The 12,170-nt window shown below is 39.6% G+C and overlaps 1 protein-coding gene across 1 annotated transcript; it reads left to right on the top strand.

The window, feature by feature from the left end:
- The first annotated feature begins 5,365 nt into the window (after nucleotides 1-5,365).
- Nucleotides 5,366-6,311, top strand: LOC142169089 (secreted RxLR effector protein 161-like). The gene is made up of 3 exons (XM_075230295.1): nucleotides 5,366-5,880; nucleotides 5,971-6,046; nucleotides 6,210-6,311. Exons 1-3 carry the CDS (start codon nucleotides 5,366-5,368, stop codon nucleotides 6,309-6,311), a joined length of 693 nt encoding a protein of 230 aa, XP_075086396.1.
- Nucleotides 6,312-12,170: the final 5,859 nt, after the last annotated feature.

Genomic DNA, 12,170 nt, shown 5'->3' with positions numbered 1-12,170 from the left:
GGAACCTGTTACACATCCTCAAAGTGCTAAAAAACAACAAGTCTCAAGCCGGGCACAAATTCCAACAACTAGAGTCAAAGAGACGACATTAGTTCCCTTGCTGACTGTATCAGACAACTCCCCACGGCTATAAAGTCGCTGCAATTGTTCCTCTGCACACATACAACAGTGCAAACAATGCAACAGTCACTTTATGGGGAATGCCTTGTACCGGATAATTGCTTGCATCATCCAAGTGACATCACTTGTATATTATCAACATGAAGCAAAGAAAAAATATAGAATTGAACATCCAAAAATTGATCAAGTTTTCTCTCAAGTGTGTTGTCATCTTTGCAAGTGACTTCAAGGCTTCAAGAACAAAGGACAACATAACAAAGGACCAATTTCCAGCATTGTATTACCATATGTCCTTAGTTATGTTGTACCTTTATTAGAGTGATCTACTTGTAATTCCTACTTAGCTTAGCTAGAAGCATTATGTAGGAAATCATTTGTAAAACCATAAATCTTGTATTTGTGTCTTGGCTAGAGTTAGTCGAGTTGTGAGCTTTGTAATAGAGTTATTACAAAGAGGCTTGTAATAGAGTTATTACAAGTGAGTGAGGGACTAAAAGTTTAATTTCTAGGTTACAATAGTTTGTAATCTGAAGTTTGCTCAGTAGTGAAGTTGAAATCCTACGAGTGTAGGTCGTAATTTTTAATCATGTGAGCTGGGAGTTTTCCACATAAAACTCTGATGTGTCATTTACTTATCTCTTATTGTGTGTGTTCTGTGGGAACTGATAGAGAACCAGGTTCTCTATACAGTTTGGTGGACACTAAGTTTTCATCAATTGGTATTAGAGCAGGTTCTTTCTACAAGGCTAACACCTAAAAAGGATCCTCACGACTGCTCCACTAAACTTTGAAGAAGGTCAATCAATGTACAGACCACCAGGATTCAATGGATAGTATTACGGATGGTGGAAGACAAGGATGCATGATTTTATCATGATTGAAGATTCTAAGCTCTGGGATGTCATCTGCAATGGACCCTTCGTTCCCATGAAGACCATTGCGGAGCCAGCAGTGACATTTCCAAAAACAAGGAAGGAGTACAATGATGTTGACCGCAAAGCTATAGAGAAAAACTTCCGAGCAAAACAGATACTCGTTTGTGGTATTGGTCCAGATGAATATAACAGAATCTCTGCCTGTCAATCCGCCAAGGAGATCTGAGAGGCTCTCCAAACAGCACATGAAGGGACAACTCAAGTTAAGCAGTCAAAGATCGACATGCTCACTATTGAGTATGAACTATTCAGGATGATGAGTCCATTCAGGACATGCATACTTGATTCACCTCCATCAGCAATAAGCTTCACTCTCCAGGAGAAATCATTCCAAGAAACAAACTTGTCAGGAAGATACTTAGCATATTACCTGGATCTTGGGAAAGCAAAGGTAATGCCATCATAGAGGCAAAAGATCTTCAAAAGCTGACCATTGATGAACTCATTGGTAATCTGAAGACTTATGAAATGAAGAAGAAGAAGGACCATAAAAGAAGAGAGCACAAAAAGGAGAAGAACCTGGTCCTCAAGGCAGGCAACAATGACTCAAGTGATGAGGATGCTGACATGGCCTACCTGACGAAGCGATTTCAGAAAATGGTTCACATGAATTGAGGTATTCCAAAAAGAGGCAGCTCCAGCAAACCAAGAGGTTATGACTTGTGTCATAAATGTGGTAAGCCAGGACACTTATCAAGGACTGTCCTCTCCTCAAGCAAGACTAGTACAAGCACAACACAGACAAAACAGTCAAGAGGAACCCAGTTCCTGACAAAAGATTCAAGAAAAAAGATGTCGCTGACAATATTGTGAAACAAGCTCTTACTGCATGAGGAGATTCTTCCCGTGAATCTGGAGAAGATGATGAACAAGGTGACACCTCCATGATGGCAGTTGAAAGTGAAGCAGCTGAATATGACTCCATCTTTGCCTTGACGGCAAAATCTGACGATGATGACGATGATGATGAGGTGAAATTTCTAGACGTTCAAAGAAATTTGAAGTCTTACTCTTAGAAGTTTATATCTTTGGCCAATATTTTAATTGATGCTTATCATAATCTTATAAATGATAAAAATGTGTTAACTATGGAACTGGGAGAGGTAGAACATGAGAGAGATAGTCTGGTAGTCGTAGTGGTTGACCTAAAAGAAACCATTGAGGTTCTAAAGAAAGAAAAAGACGTTCTAATTGAAAGAATTAAAAATGTATAGCATGAGAGAGATGACATGTTGGTAGTAGTTGTGGATCTAAAAGAAACAATTGAGGAACTAAAAAAGGGAAACAGTTCTGGGAACATCCAAAAGGGAAAGGAAGTTACAAGTGAGGCACACATTAAGCTTGAAAATGAACTCAAATTGGTGAAATCTAGTCTATGTGTTGAAGTTGAAAGAAATAGACAACTTCAAGAAGATCTAAGCAGGGTTAAAAATGACCTAGAAAAATCTTTAAAGTGGACCTGGTCCTCTGATACAATCACTGCCATGTATACAAGCAATGGTAGGAACAGGTAGGGAGTCAGGTTCCAAAAGGAAAGGACTCCTTACAATTCACATAGCAAGTATGTTATTATCCCTGATAACTGGCTTTGCACTCATTGTGGTAACACTGGAAACTTTAAAAAAAACGTAAGGCTAGAATTCAGTCCCAATAGAAAAATAAGGTTTTTTTTGAAAAGGTAACTACTGCTAAGGAACCTGATTCCTCCTTTAAAAACGTGTATTGATTGCTTGGACAAAAAAAGTTTATTTCGCCATTTTACTCACTACAAGGGACCCAAACTTGTGTTTGGGTTCCTAAGTCTAATCCTTGATTTTCTTGTGCAGGGAGCAGTGAAAGGAAGAAACCAAAATAGGTATATGGATAGTGGCTGCTCTAAGCATATGACTGGAAGCATTGATAATTTTCTTTCATTCAAAGCCCTGCAAGGAGGGAGTGTGTCCTTTGGCAATGGCAAAAAGGGATACATTCTGGGAGTAGGAATAATTGGGAAGATGCTCACTCATTCAATTGAGAATGTGTACTGTGTGAATGGATTAAAATATAGCCTACTGAGTGTCTCTAAAATATGCGACAAAGGAAACAAAGTGGAATTTTTATAAAAAACCTGCACATTCACAAATCTTGTGACTGGTGAGGTGGTTCTGTTGGCAAAAAGATTCAAAAACATCTATGTTGCTGATTTTGAATCCTTGCACAATGGGGATCTTACAAGTCTGAGTGATGTTGATGATGATGCTGAGTTGTGGCACAGAAGATTGGGACATGCAAGCTTTTTATTGCTGAACAAGTTGGTCAAGAACGACATGGTCCATGGGCTGCCTAAGTCAAGGTTCAAAGATCACAAGGTGTGTGATGCTTGTGTAAGAGGAAAGCAAGCCAGGTCCTCTTTCAAGCCCAAGAATGAAGTAAGCACCTCAAGACCACTTGATCTTCTCCGTATGGATCTATGTGGACCTATGAGGGTGCCAAGTAGAGGAGGAAAGAAGTATATGTTTGTCATAGTTGACGACTACTCAGAATTCACATGGACCTTGTTTCTCAGAACCAAGGATGAAACCTTTCCAGTCTTTGTTGCATTTGTGAAGCAGATTCAAGTGAAGATGAGCCATAATGTTGTAAGTATAAGGTCTGATCATGACATATAGTTCGACAATGCAAAATTTGACGAATTCTATGCTGAAAATAGTATAAGTCACAATTTATCAGCTCCCAGAACACCCCCAACAAAATGGTGTTGTGAAGAGGAAAAATAGGACTCTTGAATATATGGCAAGAACTATGCTAATTGACAGTGGCATAGCAAAAGGCTTTTGGGTAGAGGCAATCAACACTGCTTGCTACTTGGTGAACAGGTGTATGATCAGGTCCCTCCTGAACAAAACTCCATATGAATTGCTGAACGGGAGGAAGCCCATGCTAACTCACCTAAGAACATTTGGATGCAAATGCTTCGTTCTCAATAATGGTAAGGAAGCGCTGGGAAAATTTGATGCCAAAAGTGATGAAGGAATATTTCTTGGATAATCCTCACAAAGTAAAGCATACAAGGTCTACAACAAAAGGACTAAATGTGTTGAAGAAATCATACATGTAATCTTTGATGAATCACACCACGTATGTGGGAAAAATTCACATGATAAGATTGATCAAGACATATAACAGTCGGAGGTTCCTGGAGAAGTCATTGATATGGCAAATGAAAAGGCGGAATTGATGAGCCAAGTCAAGGAATTCAACAAAGAAATTACAATAGAACCCCCATCACAACAACTGAAGGAGAGGATAGAGTTGCTGATGTCGTGCAAAGAACTCTTGATGCTGAGCAAAGAAGTGGTACTCACACATCCATAAATGCAACAATGGATCCCATTCTGAGAGACCCTGGATCTTCACACAATTAGATTCAGGTGTCTAACTGGAAGCACAAAAGTTCATATCCTCTCCAAAATGTGATCACTCCTCTTGATTTAGGAATTCAAACCATATCAAAGACAAGAAGCTCGTTTGCCTTCTCAGATTTCCTTTCTTAAATTGAGACTAAAAATATCAATGAGGCATTGAAAGATGCTGACTGGATTACTGCTATGCAAGATGAACTTCATCAATTTGAGAGGAACCATGTATGGCACCTGGTTCTTCGACCCTAAGATAGAACGGTCATAGAAACCAGGTGGGTGTTCAGAAACAAGCTTGATGAATTTGGAAATACAACAAGGAACAAAGCCAGGTTAGTAGTGCAAGGCTACAATCAAGAAGAAGGTATCGACTATGATGAAACTTTTGCTCCAGTTTCTCTAACGGAAGCCATCAAGATCCTCATTGCCTTTGCATCTCATATGGAATTCAAATTGTTCCAAATGGATGTCAAAAGTACATTTCTGAATGGAATTTTAAAGGAAGAAGTCGTCGTCAAACAACCACCTGGGTTTGAGTATCATGAGCATCCTTAACATATATTCAAACTTGACAAGGCATTATATAGACTGAAGCAGGCCCCTCGTGCATGGTATGAAAGGTTGTCTAAGTTTCTTCTTGAAATGGCTTTATAAGAGGAAAAATTGACAACACCCTATTTCTGAAGAAATGGGGAAGGAACCTGCTTATTGTGCAAGTTTATGTTGACGTCATCATCTTTGGTGCAACAAATGACTCCTTGTGTGAGGAGTTTTCAAAGCTTATGGAAAGCGAGTTTGAAATGAGCATGATGGGGGAATTGAATTTTTTTTAGGGTTGCAAGTTAGGCAAACCCCTAAGGGAACGATGATAAGCATCAGAAGTACATTAAAGAGCTCCTAAAGAGATTTGAGATGGAAAGTTCAAAAACCATTGATACTCTTATTGCCACTTCCACCCCCCGTCTGAACTTGGATGAACTTGGTTCTCCTGTGAACAAAACTATGTACAGAGGCATCATTAGTTCACTCTTGTATCTCACAGCTAGTAGACCTGATATTATATTCAGTGTGGGATTATGTGCTAGATTTCAATCCAGTCCAAAGAAATCTCATCTTAAAGCTGCCAAGAGGATTCTAAGGTATCTTAAAGGAACGCAGGACTTGGTTCTCTACTATCCTTCAGGGGACAATTTTGACTTAATTGGGTATGTTGATGCTGGTTATCTGGTGGATAGAAAGAGCACATCTGGCATGGCACATTTTCTGGGATCGTGTTTGATTTCATGGGGTACAAAGAAACAAAACTATGTGGCTCTTTCAACTGCAGAAGCTAAGTATGTGGCAGCTGCCTCTTGCTGTGCTCAGCTGCTGTGGATCAAGAAGCAACTGGAGGACATTGGTGTATTTTCTGATTGTGTGCCATTACTGTGTGATAATACCAGTACTTTCAACATGGCAAAGAACCCGATTCAACATAAGAGAATGAAGCACATTGATGTGCGACATCATTTTCTCAGAGACAATGTTGAAAATGGTCTTATCTGCATGAAGTTCTGCAAAACAGAAGACCATGTAGCAGATATCTTCACCAAAGTACTAAGTAGAGAGCACTTTGAAAAGAATCTATTGGCATTGGGGTTGATAAAATTAAACTGAGCACCGGGTCCCTCAATGATTGGCTATGAAAGAATGAACAGGTAAAATAGCTAAAAACTATTTTTCTGATAAGTTCTAACTCATCTCTATACTGTTACAGGTAGACACGCATGGCAACTACAGAGAAAACAAGCAGCTAATGAATTTGCATCTTGGTAAAAGGATGAGGCTCACATTTACAAAACTAAGTCAGGGAACCTAGTTCCCTTGACTCAGGTTAGTAGTTCCTTTGTACTCTCGTGCACATTTTTAATGGCTATAAAAGTGCCACGTCATTAAAATTTTTAGTCTCTCTCTCTCTCATCTCTTTAGAACTCAAATGTCACACCCATTACTAAATGACCCGTCTACCTAGTAATTCATACCCATTTGTAACCAGTCCCTCACTTCCTCTAAATAACCCCAAACGCTGTCTCTTTCCTCACTATCCATATCAAAGACAAAAATTCCCTTTCTCTCTCAAAGAAAAATTCTCTTCTTCTCTTGTCTTTACTTCAAATCTCCACTATGTCTCAGAATCTAGAAATTTCAAACACCTCTAGTGTCGTCCCCTCTGTGTCTTCATCTCATGAAGCACTAGAGCGAGAATCTGAGTCCCAACAGTTGCCCAGTCAAAACACTATACCAGACCTACAACCACCTACTAATTCCTCTACAACCCAATCGAGTCCTGGTTCTCACCGCAGTCGTAAAACTCAGAACCCCAAAAGGTTTGTTGATGCGACCACTCCTTATGCCTCACCAGAAAAAAATGGCAGAAGACAAAATAATAAATAGAGACGAAGGACACGAAGTTTCTAGTCAGAAAGTTGGGGAACATTTTGAAGCCCAACAAGATATGGCTCGTAGTAGTGAAGGCTCAACAATGCCCATTCCAAGCTTTGATCTGAATATTGCCAATCCTACAGGTAATATTTCTCATGTATCCTCTAATTCTACTTTGGGAGTAAAAGAACAAGAACCCATTGAGAACATGTTACTAATTGCTGCAGAAGGGGGTTTTGTTGGTGGTTATGAGGGTGATAATGAGACCTTTGGATCTTAGGGGGAAGGTGAAAGTCACAAAGTTGAAGGTGGGGAACTGGTGGTTGAATGTGGGGAACTGGTGCCCTTTGAACACTTGGCACCAGTCAGTACTACTGGGGAAACAAAAAAGGGACCCGATCCCCCTGCCCAAGGAGAGCATTTTGCTCCTACTTGGGATGAAACCCCTTACTCCTCAAAAGAGCCTCAGATCAGTACTGATCCTGCTCCTTCTCCTCATTCGATGACGAGCCGTTGAACTTTGTCATTCCTGAGATGAGATCTCTAGCTCAAGAGGAAAAAATGGAATTAGTGAGGAAGACTATGACAATGTGATTGTGGCAAGATTCATTACTGCCAGAAGTGGTGAGGAAATTCCCCAAAAGCCCATTCTTAAAAGACCCACCACTAGGCTGCAAAAGAAAGAAGCTTATAAGTCTGTTCTGAAGCAAAAAAAGAGGAAAAGAGAAGAAGAAGGTTGGTAAAAGGGGGAAAGCTAGTCAATAAGAAGGATGTGCCTCCAGCACATGTTGTTCATGTTAATGATGAAGAGGTGAATGAGGAACCTGCTTCCTTAATTCGTAAATCCTCTAAGAAACCTGTGATTCCAAGGCCCAAGAGAGGGTTATCTGTGAAAGCTATGGAGGAGAAAAGTGTTAAGGGTGAGAAGTCTAGTGAAAAATCTTCTGAGAAGTCTGAAAAGAAGGAGGAAACTGTGAGGAAGTCTGTGAAGAGGAAGGCTAGTGACAATGAGGAACCTGGTTTCTCCAAGAAGGTCAAAGTGACCGTGTCAAAAAGGTGGAGGCAGAGAAAACCTTAGGAAACAGAGAGTGCTATGGGGCAGAACCTTCGCACCTGACATTCTTGACATGATAGGAATGTGTCAAATGGTTGATATTTGTGAGTTTCAAAAGTGGACACACTTGTTCACCAATGGGAGCCCCAAGAGGAAGAGGTGCATAGCTTCTGCGTAGACATGTTCATAGTGGAAGATGATAACATCTTCTTGAAGGTCAACGGAGTAGATTTTGTGATGGACGAGGGTGTGTTGGGGAATATTTTGGGAGTGCCTACTGAAGGGATCTCATCCATTGTAGGGACTTGTTTTATATATATATATATAACAGTTTTCTGGATCATTTTTCCAAGTCAAATTTTACTACATTATTTTGGTTAAAGTATTATAATCTGATCTTGCATAATATAACTAACATTCTTTGGACTCTTATTTTTCTGGTCAATTTTGTAAGAAACTTCACTTTGAATAACTGTAGTTTTAGATTCAAACACGAGATCCAACGTGAAATAGATAGAGGAAAGAAATAAAGAAGAAGAAGAAGAAACAAGAATAGATACATAAATAGAAAAAAATAGTCATTGTATCTAAAGAACAGATAAGCAGAAATACACGGATAGTACAGATATTCATAAAGAAATATACAGATAGAGCAAAATATTTAAGTATATTAAGAAGAAACAAGGAGAAATATACACAAACATAATCATTGTATATGAGATATGGCCATGACACAAATAACAGATAAATGAAATTAAAACATACAATTATATTGGAATAAATTTAATATTGTTCATTAGATCATTCCAGATGGGCTCACAAAATTTTAGGCGATTCATCGTGATGGCATGGACATTACCCACGAAAAATCAAAAATTCTTCAGAATTCATGTTTTATGACCCTAAAATTTTAAAAAAACGAGGAACACTCTGGCGAAGTTATGACTATTCTTCGTTAGGTCGTTTCTGATGGGTTCACAAAGTTTAAGGGATTTGGATCACGTCCCCGGCTCCGTCCAAGATGGCGTGAATATTAGCACACGAAAAATTGGAAATCGTCCTATTTTATGGCCCTAAAACGCCAAAAAACGAGAAACAGTCATGACTATGGTTCACTAAGTCGTTTCTGATGGGCCCACAAAATATTAGGCGATTTAGAGCCCGTCGCCTGAATTCATGAAGATGGCGTGGACATTAGCACACGAAAAATCAAAAATCATCCAGAATTTGATTTATAGGCCTAAAATGCTAAAATATCAGGAGCAGTCTTGTCGAAGCTATGACTATTATTCATTAGGTAGTTTCTGATGGGCCTATAAAATCTTAAGTGATTCGGAGCCCATCGCCCATATTCATATAGATGGCATGAAGATTAGCACGCGAAAAATTGAAAATCATCTTGAATTCCTGTTTTATGGCCCTAAAACATCAAAAAATGAGGAACGGTCAAGGAAAAGTGTAACTATTATTTGTTAGGTCGTTTCTGATGGACCCATAAAATTTTAAGCGATTCAGAGCCCTTCACCCGAATTCATGTAGATTGCGTGGATATTAGCACACAAAAATTTAGTAATCATCCTAAATTCCTATTTTATAGCCCAAAAATGCCAAAAACAAGGCGGTCATGGCTAGGCGATGACTATTGTTCAGTACGTCATTTTTGATGGACCCATAAATTTATAGGCGATTCGGAGCCCGTCGCTTGAATTCATGAAGATGGCATGGACATTAGCGTATGAAAAATTGAAAATTATCCTCAATTATGGTTTTATAGCCCTAAAACATCAAAAAACAAGGAACGTTTTGGAGAAGCAATGAGTATTGTTGTTCATTAGATCGTTTTTTATGAGTCTACAAAATTTTGTGCGATTCAGAGTCTGTCGCCCGAATTCATAAAGATGGCGTGTACATTAGCACACGAATTCTTGTTTTATGGCCCTAAAACGACTAAAAACAAGGAACAATTATGGCAAAACAATGAATATTGTTCATTAGGTTGTTTCTGATTGGCCCACAAAATTTTAGGTGATCCGGAGCCCTTTCACACGAATTTATGAAGATGATGTGGACATTAGCACTCGAATAATCGGAAATCGTCCTGAATTCCTGTTTTATACCCTTAAATGCTAAAAGTGAGGAACAATCATGGAAAAGCTATGACTATTGTTCATTAGGTCGTTTCTTATGGGCCCACAAAATTTTAGGCAATTTGGAATTCGTCGCCCGAATTCATGAAGATGTCATGGACATTACCATACGAAAAATTGGAAATTATTCTGAATTCCTATTTTATGGCCCTAAAATGCCAAAAAATAAGGAACAGTCATGGCAACGCGATAACTATTATTCTTTAGGTCATTTCGGATGGATCCATAATATTTTAGGCGATTCAAATTCCGTCACCCAAATTCATGAAAATGGCGTGGATATTAGCACACAAAGAATGAGAAATGTTCATTGCGAAGCAATGTCTATTATTCATTAGATCGTTTATGATGAACCCACAAAATATTTTGCGATTTGGACCCCGTTGCCGGAATTCATGAGGATGACATGGATATTAGCACACGAAAACTTTGAAATCATCTTAAATTCATGTTTTATGGCACTAAAATGCTCAAAAATTGAGGAACATTCATGGAGATGCAATGACTATTGTTCATTAGGTCGTTTCTAATGGGTCAAATAAATTTTTAGGTGATTCGGAGCTCTGGACCCGAATCGCCTAAAATTTTACCGACCCATAAGTAACGACTTAAGTAACATTAGTCATTGCCTATCCATGACCGATTCTTATTTTTTGGCATCCGAAGGCCATAGAAATGAAATTCTGCCTGATTCCCAAATATTCGTGTGCTATAGCCCACACCATCTGTATGGGTCAGGGCGCTCGGACCCGAATCGCCTAAAATTTTGCCTGCCCATAAAAGACGAACTAAGGAATATTAGTCATTGCCTCGCAATTACCGTTCCTCATTTTTTGTCGTTTTAGGGCCTTAAACTGGTAATTCGCCGGATTCCCAGATTTTTGTGTGCTATAGCCTACGCCATATGTATGGGTCCGACCTCTATAAACGACCTAAGGAATATTAGTTATCGTCTCTTCATGACCGTTCCTCATGTTTTGACATTTTAGGGTAATAAAACTAGAATTCTTCCCGATTCCTAGATTTTCGTGTGCTATAGACCATGCCATCTGCATAGATCCAGGTAGCCGGACCTGAATCGCTTAATGCTGGCCCATAAAAAATGACCTAAGGAACATTAATCACCGCCTCTCAATGACCGCTCATCCTTTTTTGAAGCTTTAGGGCCTTAAAACTTGAATTCCGTCCGATTCTCAGATTTTGTGTGCTATAGTCCATGTCACGCATGTGTCCGGACCCGAATCGCCTAAAATTTTGTTGGCCGATAAGAAAGTGTAAGGAACATTAGTCATCGGCTCGCCATGACCATTCCTCCTTTTTTGGTATTTTAGGGCCATAAAACAAGAATTCTGCCCTATTCAAAGATTTTCGCGTGCTATGGCCCACGCCATCTGTAAGAGTCCGGGTGCCCGGACCTGAATCACCTAAAATTTAGATGGCCCATAAAAAATGACCTAAGTAACATTAGTCGTCGCCTCACCATGACCATTCCTCATTTTGGCGTTTTAGAGCCATAAAACTAGAATTTTGCCCGATCCTAGATATTCGTGTGCTATAAGCTCACGCTATCTGCATGGGTCCAGGTGGCCGGACCCGAATCGCCTAAAATTTGGCCGGCCCATTTAAAATGAACTAAGGAACATCACTCATCGCCTCGCCATGACCGTTCCTTATTTTTGGCGTCTTCGGGCCATAAAACTAGAATTTTTTCCGATTCCTAGATTTCATGTGCTATTATCGACAACATCTACATTGGTCCGGGCGCCCGAACCTGAATCACCTAAAATTTTGTCGTCCCTTCAAAGATCACCTAAGGAACATTAGTCATCGCCTCGCCATGACCGTTCATAGTTTTTGGCATTTTAAGGCCATCAAACTGGTTTTCCTCCTGGTTCTCAGAATTTCATGTGCTATAGCCCACGCCATCTGCATGGGCCCGGTCACTCGGACCCGAATCGCCTGAAATTTTGTTGGCCCATAAAAACCGACCTAAGAAACATTAGTCATCGTCTCAGCATGACCGTTCCTTTCTTTTGGGCGTTTTAGGACCATAAAATTTGAATTCCGCCCGATTCCCAAATTTTCGTGTGCTATA

The sequence above is a fragment of the Nicotiana tabacum genome, chromosome 14 (assembly GCF_000715075.1).
Source record: "Nicotiana tabacum cultivar K326 chromosome 14, ASM71507v2, whole genome shotgun sequence".
Taxonomy (NCBI): domain Eukaryota; kingdom Viridiplantae; phylum Streptophyta; class Magnoliopsida; order Solanales; family Solanaceae; genus Nicotiana; species Nicotiana tabacum.
This window is presented reverse-complemented; position numbering and strand designations above follow the sequence as displayed.

Excerpts from the sequence above, each read along its gene's own strand:
- LOC142169089 (XM_075230295.1), top strand. The coding sequence starts at position 5,366 with ATGGAAAGTTCAAAAACCATTGATACTCTTATTGCCACTTCCACCCCC. Across the intron at positions 5,881-5,970 it reads TCTGATTGTGTGCCATTACT|AGACAATGTTGAAAATGGTC; the intron begins GTGTGATAATAC and ends TCATTTTCTCAG. Across the intron at positions 6,047-6,209 it reads TAGCAGATATCTTCACCAAA|GTAGACACGCATGGCAACTA; the intron begins GTACTAAGTAGA and ends ATACTGTTACAG.